Below are 27,373 nucleotides of genomic sequence, written 5' to 3'. Positions count from 1 at the left end.
GTGAAAATATATTTGCATCTAAGGTAAATAAAGTAAACAAACCAACAGAAAGAGGATGAAGAAGACGGCATGGCATCTGCACATCAGTGGGAGAGTACCTTTGTCTGGGGTGTGCACTTCAAAAGAAACACATTTCAAAGGTTTACTAGACTATAAGAAGGGCAGAAAATCCCTAAATTACCCATCACTTAGGGGACAAAGAGATCAGCACCTGCTAATTCTGTGAACAGTGGATCCTCCTGCCCAAAGGGCTGGAGATGCTGGTAGCCTGATGTGAGAAAGCTGCTTAGGCAAAGATTGTAACTTGCTAATGTTAGTTTTAGTCACTAGAAAGCGTGTTGTTTTGTTTGTAACCATACCTGTCTCTTTTTCTCTGGCTTAGTACCACTTACATCTATGTTCTTTAATAAACATACTCTTAGTTGTACTATAAACCAGTGCTGTGTATTAAGGTAAAAAGTATGCCTTCAGCTGGGCTATCAGGCTGGTGTGTATGTACACTGTCTCTTTGGAGACAGTGGATTTAGTAATTTCTGTGAATATCTAGTGAGAGGGACTGGACACTACAGAGGCACATCTCTGGGTTCACTGAATGTTACCTGCAAGGCAAGGTTTAGATTGGCAGAGTCTCAAAGAGTTTGCTGGAGAGGTGGATAGACTGGTGTGGCAAGGAGGTGACATACTATTTAAGCTCCAGCAAAGCTCTCTCTTGCTGAGGCAGAGGGGTAACACAGTGGCTTACACTTCTTGGCTTCCTGAGGAGAATGTCACAATCGGGTGTTTTTTGTTCGTCTTTTTTTTTTTTTTTTTTTTTAATAAGAGAATTTAGTAATTGACAGCCCTGCACACAGAAGTCTTCTTTTATCCAAAGGACAAATGAGCAGCAGCAGTGCAAGCATCCCCCACAACATCCTGGCCGATCTGTCTCATCCCCTTCATCCACACAATTTTTTTTTAAAAAATGATAGTTTATGGCTTATTTTTGTGTTTTTGATAGTGTTTTTTTAATTATGATGATTTTAGAGTTCATTAGCTCAGAGATCAAATGCTCTGCCTTGGTCAGTTCTATTACTCTCATTCCATTTTCCCAAAGGAGATGCAAGGTGAAAGGGTCAAATGAATTTCTGCTGATTATTCCCCCACCAACTCCTCCCGCAAAAAATGACTTGCAGCAAAATCAGCTTTCTGTACCTGAAATTTACTAATTCCGTTAATCTGAGCAAACACCATGTTGTTATCATATAGAGCTTTTGAAATTATGTCCAAAACATCTTGCCACTAGAAAAACACAAGATAAAAGCAAGTGAGTATTACAAATAGCACTGAAAACACTAGAACATGAAAATATGGCAGGACTATAATATCTTAACCTTACCAATAAATAACCCAAGAGCCTGCAGTTATAAAAGGAACCTCTTATGATACGCCTTAAATTAACATTAAACAAATTTTTGTTTTTTTGGTGTGTTTTTTTTCTCCAAGAGCAATATATTTTAAAAACTGTCTTAATATTAAAGATTCAAAGTGGCAAACAGTCCAGCATTCAAAGTGGGCAAACAGAATCCAGAGGAGAGAAAACTAATGTAAAGAAATAAAGATAAGTTTGAGCAGAAGAGATTTGCAACAATGAAATATAGTTTTAAAATTTATGAAAAATACTTTGACAGTGTCTTTTCTATCTAGCGAAAATACATGTAGAACTGATAATACGTCTGCATATGAATTTTCAATGTTTGCCCTTTGAATCTCTGTAAAATGGGGGATACTGATCTCCCTTGTGAAGTGCTTTGAGATCTACTGAAGAAAAGTGCTATATAAGAACTAGATGTTATTATACAATACTTTCCATCTATTAACCACGAGTACTATCAAAAATGTCCCAATGACATGAAGAATCCTTCACAACTCTCAAAGAATCAAGTGGATATTGAAAACTACTTACATAGTTTAGTAGCTAAACTGAATTTTGGAAACAGTTATTGGCATCTAAGAATTTGTAGTACACAAAGTAACCTTTAAGGTAGAAACTGTTGATAAATACCGTTGAGAAAACTAAAGATTTAGCCCCTGGATCTTTAAACTGGATTTTCTTCAGAGTCCGAACCACTGCTTCCACTTTGGTGGAGTGACTTCCCTTTGAAAAGGGGAAAGAAAAACACCAGCTTACAGTAGGATGAAGCAAAACTGAAGGAAAGAAAACCACACATGCACATTATATACTGATCTTTCTATTAGCATCTCTTAAATACAGTGCGGTCTCTGTCTTATATATCTCAAAAGGAATCAGCAAATATCTCTTACCCCGATACACATTTTTTTGGATAGGTCTTACAAAATTATACCTTTGGAACTTTGGAAGTACTTACCATAGTTTGCTCTTAGACCGTACTCTTCTCAGGGCAGAGACTATAGGTGAAATTCAGAACTTGCAGCCTGCGAGTGGGAGGAGGGGGGAAGGTAGGCCAAAATGGCTTTAAGCTGCCTTTGTGCCTTCCCAGTAACCTACTGTTCTGGAAGTTACAGCGATCCCCACTGTAACTTAGACAGCCCTCTGGATGGCAGTGCTGCCCATAACCTCCACAATGCTTTGTGCTGAAATCCAGTCCCTGACACAACTCTTCCCTTCCCCAGCATATCCACTATGCCTCGGAGGGCTTGCAAGGGGGTCCTTGAAGAATAGCCTATGACGGTCTTGCTTAGTTCCTACACTGAGTGAATTCTTCCCTGGCCGAATTCAGGGCTTTTAGGGGTTATATGACATTTGGCCCTTTTACCTAGCATCCAAGGGCTGGAGTGGGAGTGAGAATCTCACCCTCTGTTTTTGTTTGTGTCTTGTACAGCAATGAGTATGCTGTCACCCCAGAAATAAATAATTCTTTAAAAAGGTTAACATAGGGTTCTATTGTTTGTTTTATTTATTTTGATTTATGTAACAAGGGGCGTCTTATCCAAAGTTTCTTGGTGCTTTTAACAGACATTTAAAGAACAATCACAACAAAAGACCATTAGAAAACGTAACCAATGAGCAATTACAATTTTGAGATAAACAGTACTCACAAGTCCCAGCTCTCATTTAACTCTAACAGATAGGCTTTCCCAAATGTTGTAAATGTCAACAGACTCAGGTTATTTTGGAACAAGTGGAGGGGATAGAAATCCGAAGTCCAGGGCCATTATGGAGAGCACCCTGCCAGCAAGTTCCCCCTTCATTTAAAGAAGAGATCTCCAGCTTGGGTGCTTTGATTATAGTAATTGCAGAAGTATGGCATAGGGAGAGATCATAGAATCATAGAATATCAGAGTTGGAAGGGACCTCAGGAGGTCATCTAGTCCAACCCCTGCTCAAAGCAGGGCCAATCCCCAGACAGATTTTTGCCCCAGATCCCTAAATGGCCCCCTCAAGGATTGAACTCACAACCCTGGGTTTAGCAGGCCAATGCTCAAACCTGGAGTAGAGGGCGGGCCTGGGTTCCCCTCTTTGCGCCCCCCCCATCGATTAATCACTGAGACTGAGAGAAAACAGAGACTGCAAGGGAGGATAGCTTCTCCTTACCTCCCTCGCTGGCTTATGATGAAAATGGCTCAGTAGGCTGTGACCCCTGCCTCTAGAGAGAGAAGGGCTATGTGGAGGGTCACAGTGAGCCTTTGAGGCTAGCGAAATCCGCCAGGAAACGCGGGACCCATGGAGACAAGGACAGAGCTTTGTCACAATACATATGTAACATTTTTACCCTCTATTGTAGGTTACTAAAATTTTGCTCCTCTAACTAGGTCAGCCCTACTTGATTTCATCACATGTGTAATTCACAGGGATGGAAATATATTAAATAGCAATATTTGTAAAACACAGATTCTTAGATCAAAAGCAAAGTATATTATTTTACCATGTGTATTACAAATATATAAGTTACATCTTTATTAACCAAATGGCCATTTTAAATTTGTCACAGTGAGACTTGTAACTGTAAAGTTGAATACTAAAAAACTATTTTTACCTTTAGCTATGCAAACTAAGAACAATCCAGGAAAAAGTACATACTAAGTGTGTACTGTAATGAAAATCCTGTCTACCTACTCTATCTACCTTCCATTCATTCCATCTTATGTACACAAATTACAATGTTCTCAATACAGAAGAGTACACTACTATGTTCTATTTCTTGCTCATTCTTCACTTTGTTCTCTATGCCATTTACTTATTTGCATATGGGCTCTGTTTGCCTGGCAATCAGAAAATGTATTTCCTTTATTATGAATATGTGTTGCAGTAATTTTACCTAGTGTTTTTTAAAGATATTTTATTGCTTAAAAGTGCTTATACAATTGCACGCTGCAGTTGTCTCAGCCAGGCAAGTATTGTTTTATTTTTGTCTACACCTGTTTTCTGAATGCTGATTTGCACATGGTTGGCTGTGCTACACTGACAGGTCAAATTTAGTGCAGTTTTGCTGCTTGTAGTATTGGTGGGGAAGTGAGTCCACTCTAAGTGAGTGCCTGGAGCAAGCACTGGGCTGCTCAAGAATTCATATGTCACATGTAGCTATGTGAATGCTTGAGAAAATCTGTATAAAAGCTAGAGCTGTCAAGGGTTTCCGTATGCAGTGCCAGCTTCTTTGCCACTATTTTCTATAATGATTTCAGTGCTATGTCCTGGGTACAGGAGTGAACAACTCTTGGTGCCAACACCTTTGCTACTGATATGTACCTGGCAGACATCTACAATCCTGTTTCCAGAAGTGTGAGTAGACTGTTCAAAAGATGTATATCTAAAAAAGGGTTGGAGGCTGGGGGGCTGGATGATACCTTTGGTGGCTCTATGGCAACAGCCAGCCAATGGTACCCATCCTTTGTTAGGGGAGCTGAGATTGGTTAATTCTTATAAGTGCTGAGACGGAGTTGCAGGGGGATGGGGTGGTTCCCCAAGTGAAACTAGGCTTCTTTCTACTCTGGTCTCCACACTGCTGCAAGACGCAATTTCTCTCTCTCCTTTGTCTTCCGGATTACCATATATTAGCCGCATGCAGAATCTGTTTCTTGTTGCTCTGTATCAAGTTATTGGCTGTCCTAGGGGTTAGGGCAGGGTGCTGCGGGCATCTCTAGACTTGGAAGTGACTGTACGGGCACTTATGATTTCATGGTACAATTAGTTTGTCTTTGAATCAAAGGACTGCAGCTTTGGGTGGTACCTTGTTTGGATGCATGGGTTACATTCCCCTGGGAAGCTGGTGGAGGCGGGAATAAAATAAATAGGGGAGCACAACTGGCATGACCCTACAGAGGTTGGGAGTTGGAGTGATGCCCCTTTTCTGAGAATTGAACGTCAGTGAATCTTCCTAGAAAGGGCTGGATTTGCTGGAGTTCCAGGTAATTATGCAAGGTGTTGCCTAACAGTCAGTAGTTGCCTCATTAGCACAATACTTTTGACTTAATCAGGCTTTGGTATGAGGCAAACTTGGCTGGCCAAGGAAATGTTATGCTGTGGACTAGAGAATGAAAAAAGGGAGGTGGTGTATGACAGTTTTCTCCTCTTTTCACTGCTTCCAGGGACAGGCTGCTTTTAGGAGATATTTTCAGTTAAAGGTTTAATAAAGCTGCCCCATGGCCAAAAGATGATACAGTACAGACCTGTTTACGCGCGGATGTCGGGAGTCAAGCCCTCACAACCGCGTGTTAATGGACCATGGGTTAAGAGGGCCATGCTGAAATATCTTTAGATACCTATATATATATACACACACACGTATAATTATCTAGGATTATATATGTATTCACAGCGTCCCAAATACTGCAGGCCTATCTGTTAACGGCGCTTTGTAAGAATATAAACTCAAATGTGTAATCTAATAAAAACATTACTACTACTACACAGGGGTGAAAGTAACTCAGGACACTTACTGGTACGGGGCGGGGGCGGCTCTGGCCCCTGGAAGGGGCGGGGCCTCGGGCGGAAGGGGCGGGGCTAGGGGGTCAGCATCCCCCAGCCAGCGCTTCTATGCCGCCTGGTCCGCACCGCCCAGGACTCCCATGGCAATTTAAAGGGCCCAGGGCTTCGAAGGCCGCTGCTGTGGTAGCGGCATCCGGAGCCCCGGGCTCTTTTAAATCGCCGGCACCAGGGCAGCTGCTCCCTTTGCCCCCCCATGCCCATCGGCGGCCCAGGGGCAGGGACTCAAAGCGCTGCAGGGTCCTTTGCCGCGGCAGCACTTTAACATTGCTGCCCCTCCCCCCCCGGTTGGCGGTAAAGACGTACAACACGATTCCACTCCACACTTCCTGTCGATTTCTAGGTCAGTGAGTTAGTGAGCAAATCTGTAGCAGTACATAGCAAGTTCCTGTACCGCGTGTTAACGAGTCTCACGTGTTAAATAGGTAGCACTGGGAGGCATGGCACTACAGTGCGTTAAGCAGATTTCGGCGTAAACGGGTCTGTACTGTAATTCTTGCCACCATCCATTCACAAGCAGAAAAAGATTATAATCACTCTGCCATTCAGAACTACTACTTGTACAAGAAATACTTTAAAATGTAGAATTTCTCAAGAGTGTAGACCAATTTAGCTTAGTCAACAGCACCACAGTTAGTTGTACGGTGAAAATAACGAACACAAATAACAGTGGGTAAGTGGGCCAGTTTCCCTTTTTGTACAGTGTTTGTGCAGATGTGCTACAGAACTGCTTCATACCATTTCACTTTACAGAAATCACACATTTACACTACAGAGAGCCTTATAATTAGGAAGCTCTCTCTTTACACACAACATCAAACACTGACAAATGAATTAAAAGCAAATCTACCAAATTCAATCTTTGCAACAGAAAAACTGCCCAAAGAAAATATATTAATTCAATTGAAAGTTCAAAGTGTTTATATACCCAGCTTGAGTAACCATGTGATTTTATTACTGTATTGGTCCTCCTTCATTCCATCCTCATACCTCTCTTTGTTAACATAATTTGTCATGATGTACAAAATTAGAGTCCTGTAACCACTCAGGCAGTGAGTAACTCACTTGTGTAAGTGTCTGCAGTTTCAAGGCCTTATATAGTCTTCAGGACAGGGACGATATTTTCCAGATTCTTGACTGATCAGCAGCATTAAAAAGGAAGACAAAAACCTTCACCGAACAGTACCACAGAGATTTTGTAAATTACCACCACCAAATACCTTGAAATTTGGTAATTTTTACACCTAAAAAAAGCAGTTTTTGCTGCTTCATTCATCTCTGTGGTTCCACTCTTTCCACAGCTCCTATTTACTTTCTGCTTTTTGTCAGTTTTTGCAAACTCATTCTCCTGCTGATTTGAGTGTACGGCACATCTGTGACACCTAAAAGGAGTGAACGGAGCAGCAAGAGAATTGAAACTATGGATACAGTACAAAATATCCCAGACCCCTTTGCTGCTCCAGTTTTTTTTTTAATCATTCTGCTCTAAACAATCAAGTTAAAGGTACACCATGAACTTGGGGGGGAGGGGGGGGGAAATGTGTAAACACAACCCCTCCGTACCCCCCACCACACGGAAGAAACCGTGGTTCACATTTTAAGTAAAAATAAATACTAAATGAGGATGATTCTTAGTGCCAAAAATAAGTCAGCATTTCCCCCCAGGAGATGTACCATAGATACTATGTATTCTTGGTTTACAATCTGGACATTTGTTATCCTATTGCCCAGCAACACATCTTGCGTTTGTTTACATTTGAGTTTAACTGGAGTTAAATAATAGCCATTTAACTTGTGTTATCTTACATGTTTGTACATGCTAGTCTGACAAGAGTAATCCACAAATATCTGTATTCTGTTGTGGAATATCCAGACTAGCATATATAAACATGTTAACTATCAATTAACCTGTGTTAAAAAATCCCTAGTGTGAGCATATCACTTGATCAGATGGCAGACTAAGAATAGCTAGCACTTTCCACAAAGAGTGAAAAACTTTCTAGGATCCCCATAATGACCTTCCCTGTATAGAGTGTGCCACATGTAATTGAGTGCAGCATTACCACTGTGTGGATAATGCTGACTTGACAAAACAGAAGAAAGACACTGACTAGAGAAAGTAATGAGAAATGGGACAATCACAGAGACAAGAGTAAATATAGGACTGGTCCTAAATTTTCACATACAGATCTGTGAGCTACCAACATTTATCATGGTACTTACAGACATTGAAAATGTTTTTTGTATTGCCATTCTTTTAAAAAAGGAATAGAGGGGGAACAGCTGCATTTTTAAAAAAAAAGCTTGCTTGCTTTTGCAGCACAGGTACTAAAATTGGAATGATGCAAAGAAGATATTAGCATGGTTCAATGCAAGGATGACATGCAAATACATGAAGTGTTTCATATTTTAGCTGAACCAAAGGTTATAGGCTGGATGTAGGAATCCTTCAGTGAAATTCTATGGCCTGAATTATGTGGGACATCAGACTGGATCAGGGGGCAGCAACCTTTCAGAAGTGGTGTGCTGAGTCTTCATTTATTCACTCTGATTTAAGGTTTCGCGTGCCAGTAATACATTTTAACGTTTTTAGACCGTCTCTTCCTATAAGTATATAATATATAACTAAACTATTGTTGTATGTAAAGTAAATAAGGTTTTTAAAATGTTTAAGAAGCTTCATTTAAAATTAAATTAAAATGCAGAGCCCCCCCCAGACCGGTGGCCAGGACCCGGGCAGTGAGAGTGCCGCTGAAAATCAGCTTGCGTGCCGCCTTCGGCACGTGTGCCGTAGGTTGCCTACCCCTGGACTGGATGATATTGATGGTCCCTTGTGGCCTTAAAATATATGAATCTATGAATGAGACCCCCGTGATATTGCCTTATACTGTTCAAGATGGAATGACATTTACCCTCTCCTTCCAAAACTCTTGGGTAAATACTGTAAATATGGAAAAATATTGTTAAAAAAATCCTACAAACAGAAAACCCAAACTACTAACACTCCCAAAGAACAATCTACCTACTCCCCCTGGTGCCAAGTCATGCCAATTACTTCCAGCCCTGTATTCACTATTTGATTTAGGCTTAGGGCAGGGATCTCAAACTCAAATCACCATGAGAGCCACATGAGGACTGGTACACTGGCCCGAGGGCTGCATCACTGAACCCTTTTCATACGATGATACAAAAGTATAGTCAAAAATGAAAAAAATGAAGAGTAATATAGTATGCTATTAAAAGTCAATGTATTAACTTTTTTAAAACTGTAATGTGAAGAGGGGTTTTAATAAAATATAAACACCTGTAACTATTCCAGTGGTCAGTAACACTGATGATGATCTGCACTAACAGTCTATCGACACAGCTGTAATGGCAGGAACTTTTTAAAGTAACTATTCATACAAAATACGTTGCCACTTTTAAACATTCTTCCCAACTACTCACAGCAAAGAATCATACATGCTGAACTTCATACCTCAGACTGCTTGTCTAGTCCATGAGGCCCCTCCCCCACCCCACCTCTTCCCACCCCTTCCCCGCCCCCATTTCAACCCCTTCCCCAAAGTCCCTGCCCCAACTCCACCCCCCCCAGCCTCTATTCCAACCCCTTCCCCAAATCCTCACCCTAGCCCCGCCTCCTCCCCTGAGCGCGCTGCGTCCCCGCTCCTCCCTCCTGGAAAGTCCTAAGCGCCGCCAAACAGCTGTTTTGTGCTGGGAGGTAGACAGAGGAGCGGGGACGCGGTGCGCTCGCGGGGGGTGGGAAGAGGAGGAAGCTTGGCTGCCGGTGGAGTCGGTGCCTATGCCGGGCTGCAGGAAATAACTCCACGGGCCGCGTGTTTGAGACTCCTGGCTTAGGGTATGCCACACTGAAGGTTAATTTCCAGCTCAGGCAGACATTTGCATGCTAGCTTTTATCAAGGTAGTGTGAAATAGCAGTGTAGTCACAGTGGTGTGGGTGGTGTGATGGGGCAGCTACCCGAATCTATATCCAGGGTCTCTGACAGGATTGTACTCGGGGTAGCTAGCTCATCCTGCTGTCTGTGCCACTGCAGCTACCATGATGTTTTTAGTGTGCTAATTCAATCAAAGCTATTGCATGTATGTATACCTGATTTGGGAATTACATCGCTAGCTCCAGGGTAGACATATCCTTAATTTCCTCAGTGAAATCATTGCCAAACAACCAGACTCTCTACCACTGTATTTTAAATCCAGGCTCCTCATCCATGTTTTTTCAACCACCATAAGTTATCAGTTTTGTTTTCTTTTTAAACTAGAATTTTATAAAACTACCATTGTAAAACAAAAATGAATATATTTCTGGCCCAGCAGCCTAGGGATCCCAAAACATTACTTAAAATCCAAAAAAATAACCCCTCTCCAAACAAACTCTGTCATCAGGAAAAGACAAAAATGGCAAAGAAGGAACACACCTTAATGGGAAGATTTCTCCAAAAGCCTTCAATACAGCTGCACAAGGACTCAGATGGACAATCTCAAGGAAAAAGTGGTATAGAAAGGAACCCTGGACTCTTGGGACAAAGAACCAGCCAGTTTCAACTGCCTTAACAGGTCACACAGCTCAGTAATTACTCTGATGGTAAGCTCTTCAGGGCAGTGACTGTCTTTTTGTTGTGTGTTTGTGCCTATCACAATGGGATGCGAATCTATGATTAGGGCTTCTAGGCGCTACTGTAATACAAATAATTAATAGGATTTTGGCTCCTAAGTACCTAAATCTCTTTTGAAAGTAAGTCTTAGGTGATGTAACTCTGAGCACAACACCACCTAATAGCTTTAAAAATCTGAGGCTGAGAACTTTGTACACTCAGTAACCCTGAATCAAACCCGACTAATCAGCAAGCAAAGTAGATGGAGGAGGGATGGAGCTGCAGACTCCATCTTTTCACCATGGAGAAAGAAAGCAGCCACATGCTGGAAACAATGTTAGGAAGGAATTGAAAGGAGAGTTTTACATGAATCCACTCTAGAATTAAATAAACAAACAGCTGAACCACATAATAAGACTGACCCTGCAAATGCTTACTAGCAGGCATAATGCCTACTACTGGGGGTAGTTTCCTCAACAGTATTGACTGCCTACAGTGTTCCACAGTTGATGCTGTATATGTTAATCTTCACTGAGCAATGTTTTAAAAAAAGATAAAGGAAAAAACATAACTTCTTATCCTTTAAAACCACTATAGTCTGAACAGCAGCTAATCTTTCATGGCTATCCATAAAGTCCATAAACCTAAATCTGTACCACTCACAGAGGTGCGGAAACCAGATTCAGGAACAAAATTCAGATCTCTGGTAAATCAAGATTTAGCTGTTTGGTTACAAACTGGTTAAAAATAAAGATGCAACAAGTTTTCCTAAGAAAGTGCTACTCATCTGAAAAAAAGGCTGCAGAATTGCCTCCCCCTCACCCCCCCAAAAAATTACGAGAGCTACAGGAGGTAGCTACAAAAAGCCAATCATTCACCCATCTTCCAAGCAGGTTGTCCACAGCCCTTTATATGTTTATGTGTCTGTTTTTACAGGAGATGAGATGTTACGAAAACCCTCATTAAAGCACAATAAAGGCTGTTTCTATTTAGGTTCTGGCTTTCAGATTTTATTTTCACATGAAAGACAACTATTTATCTAGTTTTAAAAAAAAGTATAGTTTTGTAACTCATCTCTAACAGACTTCAATCAGACATTTAAAAGCATCCTTCCAAAACATCTGATCTTTGATGCCATCACATGTGGCACGTCTGTTCTTTAAGCGGGTAACTAACATGGATTTTGTGTTTAAGAAAAATTAAAATGTTTACTTCATCGTTAGCTTCCAGTTGTCTAAATTTGAGAAGAGAATAAAAGTGAGGACCATATTATCAAAAAGGTGCACGTAAATCACACCCAGCTGGAATGGGGGAAAAAACCCTACATGCTTATGAACGAACACCACTCGTGAACACATATTTTGGGTTTGCATGCCAAAATCGAGCATGCACACGCTCTGTTGCATACTAAGTGTGCATCTCTAAACAGATGGGCCAAGATACGCTACATATGGCAAATTACCTTCACAGGAATATCATCCTCCTGGTTTGCAGTCTCTGCAGTGAAGACGTAGGATATTTCTTTATGAGAAGTTGTCTGCCTGCAGATGGCACATTTAATCGAACTTCTGCGGGTGCCAACACTGTACTGCTCTATAATAATAGCTATGCACTCATTACAGAAGCAATGTCCACATGTCAGCACTGCCCACTAGATAGGGAAATATAAGAGGAACAACAATACAATATAAAACCACTTTCTTCTTCTTATATATACACACACAAGAAAAAATTCAGATATATAATTTGGTTAAATTATTTAAAACATTTCCTTACCTTTATGAAAAATAACACTTTAGATTATTAAAACAGAAGAAATTCTAGAAAAATATTTAAATTATTTAATTAGAATTGGTTGAAAAATTTTGATTTTTGAAGTTTTCCAACAGAAAGGGATAATTTTGTGAAAATTTCCAACCAACTGTACTATTTATGCTGTTTACTATTTGCATATCTCTCAGTATAAAAAGTAAAATTAGACAAGTCAGTTTTACTTTTTTTTAAATCATTGCCTAGCCAATTTTTTATTTTTGGATTTAATGCACTGGAACCAGGTTGCAAACATCACAGAAAGAATATTTGTTAAATAATAACTGTTTGTAAATCTACAGACTATTTCTATTGGCCTTCAGTTTTGTAAAAGCTTTGTTTTTATAAATCCTGTTAAGAGCAAAAGTCACAATCCTTACTCCAAAACTCATGAAACAATGTTTTGATTTTTTGTATATCATTACTAAGTTATGTGTAATGGCACCCCTTTATTTATAAAGAAAGAAGATTGTGAACTGGAGTTCTCAACCTTTTTTTAGAGTGTGGACTATAAGATAATGGAGTATTTTGTTGTGGACACCTTCCCTTCTATTTATGATTGTGCTGATCACCTCCCCTATCAACTGGTATCATATGACATCCCTATGGCAACTACAAGAATTCCTTACAGAAGAATATTTTGTAATTAATGGGTTTTTTAGCAACTGGAAACAAGGAGGAGTCAACACCATGTGACCAGCCAGCTCTATGTGGACCACTAGGGGTCCAAAGACACCACTTATAGAAATGCAGCTTTAAGACATTATACTGTATAGAAGAAAAATTTCTGAGGGATTGGATAATACAGGGGGATTGAAAAGGGGACATGAAGCTTTCAATCTTAGGTCACTGGTTAAAATCCACTAGCACATTGGTAGGCCAGTGTAGCAAAAGCTACCATTACCCATGCTGTACCTGCACTTAAAGTCATAGGACGACAAATCCCATAAGCTAGCTGCCAAAATAAAATATTTTTCAGTAAATTCACTCCAAAATTCTGGCTTTTTTAGTTCTGAAAAAGAATCTAGATTATTGATATTTATTCTATCAATTATTATTTGTTTCTGAAAAAACAGTTACCTTTTCCGTAACTGGTGTTCTTCAAGATGTGTTGCTCATGTCTATTCCACAATAAGTGTGCGTGCTCGCCATGTGCATTGATGTCGGAATATTTCCCCTAGCAGTACCCGTAGGGGAGCGCCCCTAGCGACCCCTGGAGTGGCGCCTCCATGGTGCGGTATAAGGGGTGCTGCGTGCTCCCCCCACCCTCAGTTCCTTCTTGACAGACAACTCCGACAGAGGGGAAGGAGGGCGGGATGTGGAATAGACACGAACAACACATCTTGAAGAACACCAGTTACAGAAAAGGCAACTGTCTTTTCTTCGAGTGATTGCTCATGTGTATTCCACAATAGGGGATTCCAAGCTATATCTGTTAGAGGTGGGTAGGAGTTCACAAACCCGGCATCCTCGCTGGTCTGGAAGATGATTGCATAATGCGAGGTGAACGAGTGAACCAAAGACCATGTGGCAGCCCTGCAAATGTCCTGAATTGGACATGGAATGGGGACATGGGCTAAAAAGGCAGCCGAAGAGGCCTACGTCCTAGTCGAGCGTGCCCTCACAATTGACGGCGGGGGAATTCCCACCAGGTCATAGCAGGTACGGATGCACAAGGTGATCCAGTTGGAGAGTGGAGATCGGCCGACCTGTCATGCATTCGGCCGAGGCGATGAACAGCTACGAGGACTTCCTGAATGGCTTAGTCCGCTCCAGGTAAAAAGGCCAGAGCCTGTCTCACATCCAGCATGTGGAGGCGGCACTCCTCACTGGACGCATGGGGCTTGGGGCAGAGGACCGGCAGGAAAATGTCCTGACTCATGTGGTAGGCAGAGACCACCTTCGGGAGGAACGAAGGATGTGGGTGGAGCTGGACCTTATCCTTACGGAATACCGTGTACGGGGGCTCGGAAGTCAGGGCCCTCAGTTCCGAGACCCGCCTATCCGACGTGATCACCACCAGGAAGGCTACCTTCCACGAGAGGTGCAACCAGGAGCACGTAGCCAGCGCTTAAACGGGGGGCCCGTGAGGGGACTGGGGGCCGAACGTACGGGAAAAGACGATCCAATCCCTTAAGGAATCGGCGAGTCATAGCATGGGAGAATACCGTGTGGCCCTGCACCGGTGGGTGGAAGGCCGATATGGCCACCAAGTGCACCTTGACGGACGAGGGCGCCAGGCCCTGGGCCCTAAGATGAAGAAGGTAGTCCAAAATGAGCTGGATCAGGGCAGCCATGGGGGAAACGTCCCACTCATCTGCCCATCAGGAAAACCGAGACCACTTTGCCAAGTAGGCTCGGCGCGTGGAGGGTCGCCTACTTTCCAAGAGGACGCGCTGAACCCCTTCCAAGCACGTTCTTTCCTCCCGGCCTAACTATTGAGCAGCCACGCCGTGAGGTGGAGTGCTGGTAGGTCGGGGTGGAGGAGGCAGCCCTGGTCCTGGGAGAGCAGGTCCAGGTGGGACGGCCACAGCGGGGCAACCGCCAGGCTCGTGAGGGTCCCGTACCAATGCTGCCTGGGCCACGCCAGGGCAATCAGGAGGACCCGGGCCCTATCCATCATTATCTATCAGCGGGATCGGGGGGAGGGCACAGAGAAGCTGGCCTGACTAGGACAGGAAGAACGCATTGGAAATAGTGCCCCATCCTAGCCCCCCCGGAGTAGAACCGGGAACAGCAACAGTTCTGCCGAGTCACGAACAGGTCCACCTGGGGAGTTCCCCACTCTTGGAAAAGTCTGTGCACCACCTTTGGGGGAAAGAGATCACTCGTGCTGAGAGGAGAAGTCCCTGCTCAAGCGATCCACCCATGAGTTCCGGTTGTCCGGTAGGTGGAAGGCCTGTAGGCAAATGTAGTGGGCTATACAGAAGTCCCACAGCCTGAGGGCTTCCTGGCAGAGGAACGGGCCCCACCTTGCCTGCTGATGAAAAACATTGGGGCCGTGTTGTCCGTGAGAACCCTGACCTCCCGGCCCTGCAGGTGCAAGGGGAAGGCCATGCACGCCAGACCGACCACCCTGAGCTCCTTGACATTTATGTGGAGGGCCATGTCCTGCGCAGACCACAGACCTTGAGTCTGAACGTCCCGCACAGGAGCTCCCCACCCCAGGCCCGATGCATCGGACACCAGTTCCATTGACGGGGCCCTGCCTCTGAACGGGATCCCGTGAAGCATGTTCCCCGGGGACCACCACCATTGGAGGGAGGCGATCACTGGTTCAAGCACAGTGAGGACTTTGTCCATCCTGTCTCAGGCCTGGGAGAACGCCGAGGCCAATCAGAGCTGGACGGGCCTCATCCTGAGTCTGGCGTGGCAGGCCACATATGTGCACGCCGACATGTGCCCCTAGAGCTGGAGACACTCTCTGGCTGTTGTCACTGGAAACCTTGTGATCATGTCGATGAGCCCTTTCAGGGTCTCAAACCTGTCTGGTGGGAGGGAGGCTCTGTCCAACGTGGCATCCAGGACCATCCCAATAAAATCTATGCATTGTACCGGGACTAACGTGGACTTGGTGTCATTTACCAACAGGCCCAGAGTAGCGCACATGGACAGAAGGAACGCCACATGATCCTGCACCTGCGACCAGGAGCTGCCCTTGACCAGCCAGTCGTCCAGAGAGGGGAAGATCTGGACCCCATGGCACCTGAGGTAGGCCGCCACGACCAACATACACTTTGTAAACATCTTGGGGGCAGTGGACAGGTCAAACGGGAGGACTGTAAATTGGTAGTGTTCCTGCCCAACCGTGAAACGGAGGAAGCATCTGTGCCTCTTGAATATATGAATGTGGAAGTACGCGTCCTGCAGATCGAGGGCAGTGTACCAGTCCCCGGGATCCAGGGAGGGGATGATGGAGGCCAGGGATTCCATGCGGAACTTGAGCTTTACCACGTACTGGTTCAGGCCTCGCAGGTCCAGGATGGACCTTTGGTCTTCGGGATAAGGAAAGAGCGGGAGTAGTACCCCTTGCGTTTGAACTCCGCTGGCACCCTTTCCACCACTCCTAGGCCAAGGAGCCACCCCACCTCCTGCTTGAGCAGAGCCTCGTGAGAGGGGTCCCCCAGGAGGGATGGGGGCAGAGGGTGGTTGGGCAGGGTAGAGGTAAACTGGAGGGTGTAACCCCAGGAGATGGTGTTGAGGACCCATCGGTCTGAGGTCAGCTGTGACCATTCCGGGAGGAAAGCACACAACCGGTTGGAGAAGGGAAGCTTTATTGTGGGTGGATCCCTGATGAGAACTGGTAGGGCGCCCCCGGGCGTCCCATCAAAACCGCCGTTTCCCTGTCTATTTGCCTTTGGAGGACCCAGGCTGGGGGGCAGACTGAGACTGCCTCTGCGGGTGCTTCTTATTGTCCCGTGACTTTTTATAAAGGGGACTCATATTTAGAGTGGGTGGCCTGGGCGGGAGCCTGCTGTGGCTTAAACTTGGGTTTAGCTGGAGCTGGAACACAGAGGCTCAAAGTCTGAAGCGTGGTGTGGGAGTCTTTCAGGCCATTCAGTTTTATATCCGTTTGTTCCACAAACAGAGCTTTACTGTCAAACGGGAGGTCCTGCAAGAGGTCTGCACCTCACTGGACAGCCCAGAAAGCAGGAGCCACGACGCCCTTCTTATGGACACCGCGGAGGCCATGGACCGCCCGGCTGTGTCCGTTGCATCCAGGGTTGCCCTGGCAGCTGCTGTACCCTCCTCCACCAGTGCTTTGAACTCCTTCCTGTCACGCTCCTGGAGGGAGTCATCGAACTTGGGCAGAGAGCACCACAGATTGAACACATACCAGCCCAGGAGAACCTGATGGTTCACCACCCATAGCTGGAAGCTCGAGGATAAATAAATTTTCCTCCCAAATTAATCCAGCCTCCTTGAATCCTTGAGCAGGGTGGGTGTATAGGTATTCATGCCCTTTGGTGGGCACAAAATACTTGCGTTCCGCTTTCTTAGAGATGGGGGCCAATGAGGCTGAGGTTTTCCACGGGGCATTTGAAATTTTCGCCACCCCTTCGTGGAGAGGCAAGGCCACCATGCCCGGTACCGAGGTGGACAGGACGTTAAAAAACGAGTCCGATGTCTCCTCCAGCTCCTCTGCCTGAAGATTGAGGTTTGATGCCACCCTTTTCAATAGCTCTTGGTGGGCTTTAGAGTCCTCCAGCAGGATGGAGGGAGGAGGGGCCGTAATCGCCTCATCAGGGGAGGGTGAGGAGGCAGGCACGGTACTTTGCATGTCCACCGACACCGGAGGGTCCCCAGGGCATGGCACCAAGGATGTACGTCCCACTGACTCCTTCCTCGGAGGTCGGGAGAGGGAGGCAGATGGCCGTTCTGATGCTCCGGCCACCGAGCGAGCCCCCACCGGGGGCTGCGTCGAGGGCCACGGTGCCCACTGGTACCACTGGGCAGGCCACGGGGGCCTGGTGCCACTGCACCTGCTGTGGCACTGGCGGAGCTGGCTGTTTGGCCTGGCTGGCCTGACCCATCGATGGATGGCTACGAAGGGAGGCTGGGCTGACGTACAACCTGCCGCTGTCCCTGGAACGGGAAGAGCAGTGGTGCTGGGAGCAGTTCCAACCCCGAGACCACGACTCCGACGCGGAGAAACGGTACTGCCGGTAGCAGCTGCTCTGTGATCGGCTCTGGTGGGCAGATCCAGGACGGCGAATCGCCGGCGATTGACGCTCGGAGCTGCGGGAGCAGTGCCGTAGCAGAGTCCTAGAGCGAAACGACGAATGGGAATGGCATCGACGTTTGTGTCGCAACCAGCTATGATAGCCCCTCTGAGACAAGGACCTTCGGCTACGTCTGCCTTGGTCACGTCGGTGTCCGCTCCTCAAGGCAGAGCGGTGCCCAGAGTCTCTGTCAGACGGAATGCAGCCAGACAACCTGGTGGGAGTCGACGGCAACCCACGTGGACTATGCACAGAATGGTTGCTGAGCGGCAGTGTCGGGAATGTTCCCTCGACCGAGACCGGTACCGAGTCGGGGGCGACTGCGGAGATCCCAGTGGCGGCTTGCCTCTGGACTTCAGGGCCAACATTGGCGGCGCTCCTGGTGCCGGCATGGACATCACGTCCTGGGCCGCCTACAGGGCCTCTGGCGTGGAGGGCATCCGGACATCCGGGGAAGCGTGTCCGAATGGGCCGGGCTACTCTGCTCGACTTGAGTCGGAGGCCTAGAGGTCGATGGGGATTGAGGACTGCCCAACATGGGTCTAGTCTCTGCCCCAGATTTACTCCGGTGCTGCAGCAGAGAAGGCCTCTTCTTAGCCTTCTTTGCATGCCCCGTGGACGGGGAGCAGCGTTGACTAGTGGATGGCACTGGGGGGTCGTCGCGCACTGACACCATGGTGCCCGGTGCCGACTCGGAGCGGCGTGCCAGAGTCGGGGTCAACGCTGACTCCATGAGGATAGCCCGGAGCCTAATGTGTCTCTCTCTTGGTCCGAGGCTTAAACGACTTGCAAATCTTGCAGCAATCGCTGATATGGGTTTCACCCAGACAGCGTTAACAGTCCGCATGTGGATCACTCACTGGCATCGGGCGCCTACAAGTGTCGCATGACTTAAAACTTGGGGTGCGGGGCATGCCCCTGCCCGGGCGCACTAGCTAAACTAAACTAAAACTAATCGAGTACTAACTACAGATCACATACACTGAACGAACAAGTTCTGGGGACAAGCTCCAGCAAAGCTGGAGCAGAGCAGTTCCAAAGCACCTTCACTGGTGGCAAGAAGTAACTGAGGGTGGGGGGAGCGTGCAGCACCCTTTATACCATACCATAGAGGCACCACTCCAGGGGTTGCTAGGGGTGCTCCCCTACCGGTACTGCTAGGGGAAAAACTTCCGACACCGGTGCATGTGGCGAGCACGCACACCTATTGTGGAATACACATGAGCAATCACTCAAAGAAGAAGAGACGGTTACTCACCCTGTGCCGTAAGTGAGGTTTTTCCAGATGTGTGTCCCTATGGGTGCTCCACTGTAGGTGTGGTAGCGTCCCTGCGTCCGGGATTGGAGATCTTTGGTAGTAGTGACAGTTGGGCCCCAATGTGCTGCTCCCTATCTCACACCGTGAGCAGCATCTATCTAGTGCTGTGAGGTCCAAGCGCCCTCAGTTCCATCTCTGTTGCAGTCTACATTTTAACTCCAAAGCAGAGGGGAGGAGGGCAGGTAGTGGAGCACTATAGGAACACGCATCTCAAAGAACCTCAGTTACTGCACAGGGTAACTGTCTCTTCTTTTTCAAGTAGTGTCCCTATAGGTGCTCCACTGTTGGTGACTGTAAAGCAGTGTCCCTAGATGGAAGGCAGGGACTTCGGAGTGACGCCTTCTAAGGAGGATAGGACGGTGTGTCCTGGTAAGGCCTCTGATGCTGCGTCATGGGTAATCACATAGTGTTGACTAAAGGTATCTGTGGATGCCCAGGTGGCCACCTTACAAGTGTCAGTAATCGACATGTTGTTTAAAAAGGCTATCGAGGTGGACAGCAAGTGAGTGGAATGCATCCGAGTTCCTGGTTGTGGTCGAAACTTGTGTCATTGATAGCAAAGGTGTATGCACTCCTTTTTGATAGATGTTGTTTGGATATGGCTGATCCCTTTGATCTTTCAGCAATAGAGAGGAATAAGCCTGGTGATTGCTTGAATGATTTAGTCCTGTCAAGATAAAAGGCTAATGCTCGTCTGACATCCAAGGTGTGTAGTGCGGCTTCATGCTGGTTGGCATGTGGTTTCGGAAAGGAGCGAAGGTGGATAGGTTGGTTTAGATGGAAAGAGGACGGTACTTTAGGTAAAGAATTTTGGGTGTGGTCATAGCGTGACCTTATCTTTGTACTCTCTGTACACAATCTTTTACACCGTGAGAGCACCTATTTCTCCTACCAGTTGGGCGGATGTGATGGCGACAAGAAATGCTGTTTTCATAGATAGGTGTATGGAGGAGCAAGTTGCCATGAACTCAAATGGAGGGCTGGTGAGACAGTGCAAAACTAGACTGGGATCCCAACAGAGCGGTGGGGTCTTGTATTTGAGGGTAAATATTTTGAAGGCCCTTAAGGAATCTTTTTGTTAGTGGGTGGAATGCAGTAATGATGGCCAGATGTACGCAAACAGAGCTTGTGGACAATCCTGATCTTTTAAGTTTTAAAATGTAGTCTAGAGGTATCAGGCCAGGGTTTGAGACTGGTTGCTGTGAGCTCTCCATTAATAAAAGTTTTAGTCTCAGTTTATGGTCCTTTCTGCATTCAATTTGAGGCAGCAGGTGCACTTTTGTGATATGTAACCCCTACCCAAGCAGTGTGTACACTGTGAGTGACTGTCACTCATAGGGATGGCCTCACAACATGAGTGGCACCTCTTGGATCCGGGCATAACCCAGAGAAGGTAGAACTCCCTGGTAGGGAAGGGCATAGAAAAAGGGAAACCTTCACTAATCTAAAGACTAACAGGGAGGAAAGAACAAAGGGGAAAAAAATTTAAAGGGGGAAGAAAGAAATTAAATAAAATGGCTAAAAACTACAAAGCTACAACGGAAACACTACTGTTCTAAAGGTACTACAGAAGTCTTAAGGGCTCTGCTCAGGATTCCGTCCCAGACCAAGGGTGGTCGAGAAGGAACTGAGGGCAGTTGGACCACACAGTGCTATATAGATGCTGCTCACAGCGTGACATGGGGAGAAGCGCATGTGCAGCCCAACAGGCATTGCTATCAAAGATCTCCAATCCCGGGCATAGGGACTCTACCGCACCTACAGTGGAGCACCCATAGGGACACTACTCGAAGAAGAACAGCTAGTATCCATTTCTTTAAAGTTATCTACCCTCAGAAGAAAAAAATAAAATATATACTCAACAACAGTAGATACCGAACACTATGTGACTAAGTACACAGTATATTAAGGAAGACAATCTACTTCTTGATTAGCATGTAAGCTGCCAAGAAGAATCCCTGACCTACCAGAAAGCAGTGTTTATTACATTTATTTTATTTGATAAAAAAGAGAGACTGAAAGAACAGCTAGAGAATTATGTATAATATAGTCAGCAATGGACAAGCTCCCCATACATCTCTGCCAATGCACCTCAGTAGTGAGCTGACACATGCCAACCTCTATTGATTTTTATCATTCTGTGAACGGCAAGCTTCAGTGCTGAAATTCCAGTGAATTAACCAGTGTAATAATCTTGAGCTGAACTACATTTAAGTTACTACAGTTCAGATATGGACAAAATTTGGTAATTCTGGATTTGGACAGAATGATTTTTTTTAAATGTCCATCCAGTTGTATAATTTGTCCTGGTGTATCTGTTAAATATATAATGTTTTGCTATATTAGAAATGTGACGAGAGACGATATTCAGCCAAGTAAAATTGAGATGAAAGGAAAAACAAAAAAAGTCAAAGTGTCACAAAATTGTATTGGAATCAAAATTCTGCCCTCTTATTCTTCTTTAACAACAGAGTTTTGACTTCCAAAACAAGTTGATTCTATTTGAAAAGGCTCTCTCTCACTTGCATCTTTTTACGACATGTTTAGTCTACCTCTCACCTAATACAGGAACCAAAAAGGTACAGTACATATAAATATTAGCTCATCTGATCAAGAAGACATGTTCGAAAAGTATTAAATTTCCCAGTTTAAAGATACTGTTCAGTTAAACTCAGATTGCTGAAATCTAATCTAAAAATGCTGAGAATTCTTAGCCTAGGTCTGTAAAAGTGAGAATCAATGCCTGGATGTTTTACCTGTTTTCCCAGTTGGCGGGCACAAATTGGACACGGTTCTGGATTAACTCCTCCAGTGGTTTTATCCTGAGACTATAAAGCATAAAAAAGCATAACAACAGTTAATTGAAGAACAAAATTGAGTTACTCTACATTTCAAATAATTAATTTGGCAACTTCTCACAGTTCATTCTGAACTGATTTTAAAATTGCTTTTAAAGTTGCCAAAATGTCTAACAATTCTTAAGAGAAATAAAGCAACTTCTTTTCCCCATGAATTACAGGAAGATAATCTGGTTTAGGGTCATTAAATGATAACACTGCTGTTTATGTCACTGAATTTTAAGTTGCACTTGCATTTCTACTAGAGTAATTTAGAAAATTTTAGTCAATGTTCCACTGAAGACAGAATATTGTAGGAATTTTGCTCCACAACCTCTATTTTTTAAACCAGCTTTAATTTCTATTATAAAAGCACTGTTAGACCAGCCAAAGATATCCTCAACAGGCTAAACATTCAAACACCTTTAAAAGATGTTTTCTTATATAATATAATATTTAATGCAATGCTCTGTTGACACACTAGGAAGGAAGTGAGACAGCAGAAAGCTCTTTGGTTTTTGAAAGTTTGAAATAGGAGTCTTTCTGATATTATAACATGTTTTCCGTCTGCTTGGATATGTAGAATTTTTACCTTTTGTTTGTGCTAGTTTGCATTGTCCAAATTGCTCGGAAGGTCAGTTGGCAGAAATAGGCAGGGTAGAGTTGATAAAAAGCTACGTTTATACAAAAGCTAACCTGCATTAGGCAATCTTCTGTCTTAAAGACATTGTACAATTAAAAAAAATTAGTTACATTAAATTATGAACAACACCCTCACACACACTTTTAAACTCTTCATGAATACTGAATGAGAGTTGGCTGGTAATCTCTGAAACAGTTAAAATTTAACTATAAAGTTTGTGCGTCAAGTGTACAAAATCCCCCTATTTTTTCTACATACGTTTTCAAAGTTAAATCATAATCACATCTATACCTGAATAATTTGATATGTAGAAAATGGAGAGCTAGGCATCACAAAAAGCTTTTAAGTAATTCATAACTACTCAGGCAAATGCACTAATTTTGGCTGTGCAGTTAGATTAATAATGTAGAAGATGTAACTGAAAGCTTAAATACACTACCACAGCCATAGATTACCTGTTTACGGACTTTTATTAAGTGTGGTATGTGGGGGGTCCCAGGAAGTGAAAGAGAAAGAAGACACCTGCAAAGAGAGAGATTTGCCACAGGGATAGCTAGCAAGAACGGGCAGAGGTCAAGGATTTGGAACAATCAAATTTTTGAATTGTCCCGCTCTGGCTCCACTCCAGCTCCGGGCAAAAACCTACTGGTCCATGCTCCAGCTCCGGGCTCCGCTCCAAAGCCCTGGCAGAGGTAGCCAGGAAATCAGTACTAGCAGACTGACTTATATACCTGCTGTATTGGTAGAATAGGTTCTATCAACAAGACAAGAACCTATTGCTTAAATCAGCCTCTGTACCAGATGACTGGAGGATATCTCGTGTAACGTCGATTTTTCAAAAAGGCTCCAGAGGCGATATACACAATTACAGGCCAGTAAGCGTAACTTCACTACCAGAAAAATTGGTTGAAACTAGAGTAAAGAACAAAATTATCAGACACACAGATAAACACGATATGTTGGGGGAAGAGTCAACACGGCTTTTGTAAAGGGAAAAAATGCCTTACCAATCTATTAGAATTCTTTGAGGGGGTGTCAACAAGCATGGGTACAAGGGTGATCCAGTAGATACAGGGTATCTGGGCTTTCAGAAAGCATTTGACAAAGTTCCTCATCAAAGTCTCTTAAGCAAAGTAAGCAGTCAGGGGAGAGGGAAGGTTCTCTCATGGATCAGCAACTTGTTAAAAGACGGGAAACAAAGGGTATGAATAAATGGTCATTTTTCACTTTGGAAAGATGTGAATAGCAAGGTCACCCAAGGATCTGTACGGGGACCTGTGCTGCTCAACATATTCATAAATGGTCTGGAAAAGGGGATGAACAGAAAGGTGGTAAAATTTGCAGACGATACAAAATTACTCAAGATAGTTAGGTCCAAAGCTACCTGTAAAGAATTACGAAGGGATCTCACTAAACTGGATGACTGGACAAGATGACAGATGAAATTCAGTTTTGATAAATGTAAAGTAATGAACATAGGAAAAAATAATCCCAACTTTACATACAAAATGGAGTCTAAATTAGCTGTTACCACTCAAGAAAGAGATATTAGAGTCACTGTGGATAGTTCTCTGAAAATATCCACTCAATGTGCAGTGGCAGTTAAAAAAAAAAAAAGCTAAACAGAATGTTAGGAACCGTTAGGAAAGGGATAGATAAAATAGAAAATATCATAAAGACACTATGTAAATCCATGGTATGCCCACACCTTCAATGCCATGTGCAGTTCTGGTCGCCCCATTTCAAAAAAGATATACTAAAATTGGAAAAGGTACAGAGAAGGGCAACAAAAATGATTAGGGTATGGAAAAGCTTCCATATGAGTAGAGATTAAAAAGACTGGGACTATTCAATTTAGCAAACAGATGACTAAGGCAGGGGTGCTGGAACAATTTGTACAGTGTTGGTGCTGAGACTCATTGAATCAAACTGTAAACCCTGTATATAATGGAAACCACTGCAAGCCATGGGGTGCAGCAGCACCCCCAACAACCCTAGTTACAGCACCTATGCACTAAAGGGGGTATGAAAGAAGTCTATAAAACCATAAATGCTATGGAGAAAATGAACAGGAAAGTGTTATTTATCCCTTCACATAACAGAAGAACTAGAGGTCACTTGATGCAATTAACAGGTAGCAGGTTTAAAACAAACAAAGGGAAGTACTTCTTCATACAATGCACAGTCAACCTGTGGAATTCATTGCCAACGGATGTTGTGAAGGCCAGAAACATAACTGGGTTCAAAAAAGAATTAGTTAAGTTCACAGAGGATAGGTCCTTCAATGGCTATTAGCCAAGATGATCAGGGATGCAACCACGTGCTCTGGGAAGCCCAAAACTTCCATCTGTCAGAAGCTAGACTGGATGATGGAATGGATCAATCGAAATTTCCCTGCTCTCTTTATTCCCTGGCATGGGCCACCATCAGAAGACAGGACACTGGGCTAGATCAACCATTGGTCTGACCCAGTATGACCTTTTTTATGTCCCTACCCAACATTGATTTGAATCTAGTACCACAACAGAAACTACTTAAGACTAAAGCAAGTTCTGTATATTTGTTAATACATAGTCTCAGCACACTGTAGTCTCTCTTTGGGAGATCATGAAAACATTAAAAAGTCTTCATTCTATATTACACCTTCAATTTCCATATTAAAGCTTCATAATTCCAAATATACTTGATTATGCTTATGTGAACATTTTCACTTATTTGAATAATATGGTTCAATAATATAATATATATTTAGTTCAAGATCTGCATGAAAAGCAATTAGTGTACATGCTCAGCAAATGCTTTTTAAAAATTATATCCACACAATTCTATCAACAATTATTGTAAAAATGTTTTTTATAATGAAAAAACATTGACGGACTCCTCCTGTCCATTAGGGCAGTAGAGGGTGCTACTATATTGTAACATCGAACAAGGAACTGTATACCTTACCTTCTCCAAATTAGTAAGATATAGGAGCTGGCCTAGTTTCTTCTGAAGCTGTGATTTGGCAACTGCCTTGTCATTCAAAAGTTTCACTCGATTTTGTTCTACCTGCAAAAACAGCATTTCTTAAGTGTGTGTACACATCACAGGGTGTTGTCTGATAAGTTTCAGAGTAAAGCTTAAAAGGATCATTAAAATACTTGTAAAGTACATAATTTTGGGGAGGGGGAAATTAAACTATGCATTTAAACTTTTGAGACACAAGACAGTTAATTTCTTCATTTTAAAATTTCTCCAGGGTAGCAACTGAATGTTCATTCTCTCTCTTTTGGTATGGGTGAGACAGGCGATAAATACAACTTAATTTAGTTGTCATTTGCTTCACTTTCACTGCAAGCAACAGAAATTTTACACACCAAACTATTAACCTTTATCACCAAACCTCTGTAAAGTGAAATATTTGTACTATTTATTTTATTTAGAACATAAACGATCCTCTGGTCTACTGCTGGCATTACAAATGACTTGTGAACCTGAACAAGAATTTTTAAAATTTAATTTAAATGTTCACTATCTATGTTGTTTTACTTAATATCTTTGCCCTTCTTTTAGTCTGTTCAATGACAAGAGATATCACGCTCACTTTGGTTTCTAGTCAATTTCGTTTTCTACTTGTTATGTATTAGCACAAGCTTGCACTACTGGAGTAGTAAGGCTGAAGAACAATTAAGAAGTGGTTTTCTTTCAATTTTGAGAACACATTTCTAATAAATATTAGATTTTGTAAAACTTTTCTTTTTTAATAAAGCCTAAATTTTGGATTTCAATTGCCTGATAACATCCCTTTAAAACAGGTCTGAAAAATCCACTGAAGGAAGAACAGAGCATCAGAAACATACCACCCGCAGCAGCCAGAAAGCTGAGAGAAGGAGCAGAGCAGTGGAGACACACATGCACGTATCACAGCAGCCAGGAGACTGAGGTACACATAAAAGTAGCAGAGTACCCTCACCCACATAGTAACAATGAAGCTTTAGGAGATGAGGGAAGGTCAGAGAAAGATGCATTAGGGCTAATATATTTTTATACTTTTATGGGGCAACCTTAAAATACCAGTCCCTTTCTCTCTTGAAAAACACAACTGCCCCTTTTTAAACTCAAATATTTTACCTCATGTGGTTCTATGATGTGAAGAACAGGGGGGCTAGGTTTTGGCTCATCAGGATGACGCACTCGGAGCCGTTCTGTAGCCATAGCAAGTTCATCGATAGCAGACACATGATCCCTCAGTACCATCCAATATTCATGAAGTAACTACAGGAAAAAACAAAATGAATTAGTAACAGAACTATGGGTTGAGTCTCCTGTAGACTGCTGCTTCTTATTATAAGCGGTACACTCTCAACATAGACCTGAATCTTTTGAGAGAAGATTTTCACAATAATCTGGCCACAACAACTTTTTCTGAACAGAAAACTGTACAGGAGCATAGGCATAAACTGCTCTCTTCCACCAACTCTTTATGTGTGGCTATGAACGAACTTAA

At 43.8% G+C, this 27,373-nt stretch overlaps 1 protein-coding gene and 1 non-coding gene across 2 annotated transcripts in view; one reads left to right on the top strand and one right to left on the bottom strand.

Annotated features, from left to right (window-relative positions):
- The window catches only part of SHPRH (SNF2 histone linker PHD RING helicase), a 131,841-nt gene that overhangs the window by 15,926 nt on the left and 88,542 nt on the right, over positions 1–27,373 (bottom strand). Inside the window, exons 22-27 of the mRNA XM_024219896.2 lie at positions 26,998–27,141; positions 25,834–25,935; positions 22,161–22,232; positions 12,017–12,205; positions 2,042–2,134; positions 1,192–1,278 (exon numbers count right to left, since the gene is read on the bottom strand). Coding sequence (XP_024075664.1) covers positions 1,192–1,278; positions 2,042–2,134; positions 12,017–12,205; positions 22,161–22,232; positions 25,834–25,935; positions 26,998–27,141 — 687 coding nt within the window. The remainder of the gene's footprint in view (positions 1–1,191; positions 1,279–2,041; positions 2,135–12,016; positions 12,206–22,160; positions 22,233–25,833; positions 25,936–26,997; positions 27,142–27,373) is intronic.
- On the top strand, positions 8,250–8,353 carry LOC112121003. Its single transcript, XR_002909240.1, has one exon. It is a non-coding gene; the product is annotated as a U6 spliceosomal RNA (small nuclear RNA).

Source organism: Terrapene carolina, unplaced genomic scaffold, assembly GCF_002925995.2.
Source record: "Terrapene carolina triunguis isolate 2854851 unplaced genomic scaffold, T_m_triunguis-2.0 Scaffold85, whole genome shotgun sequence".
NCBI lineage: Eukaryota > Metazoa > Chordata > Testudines > Emydidae > Terrapene > Terrapene triunguis.
The sequence above is the reverse complement of the archived record's forward strand: the minus strand, read 5'-3'. Positions and strand labels throughout refer to the sequence as shown.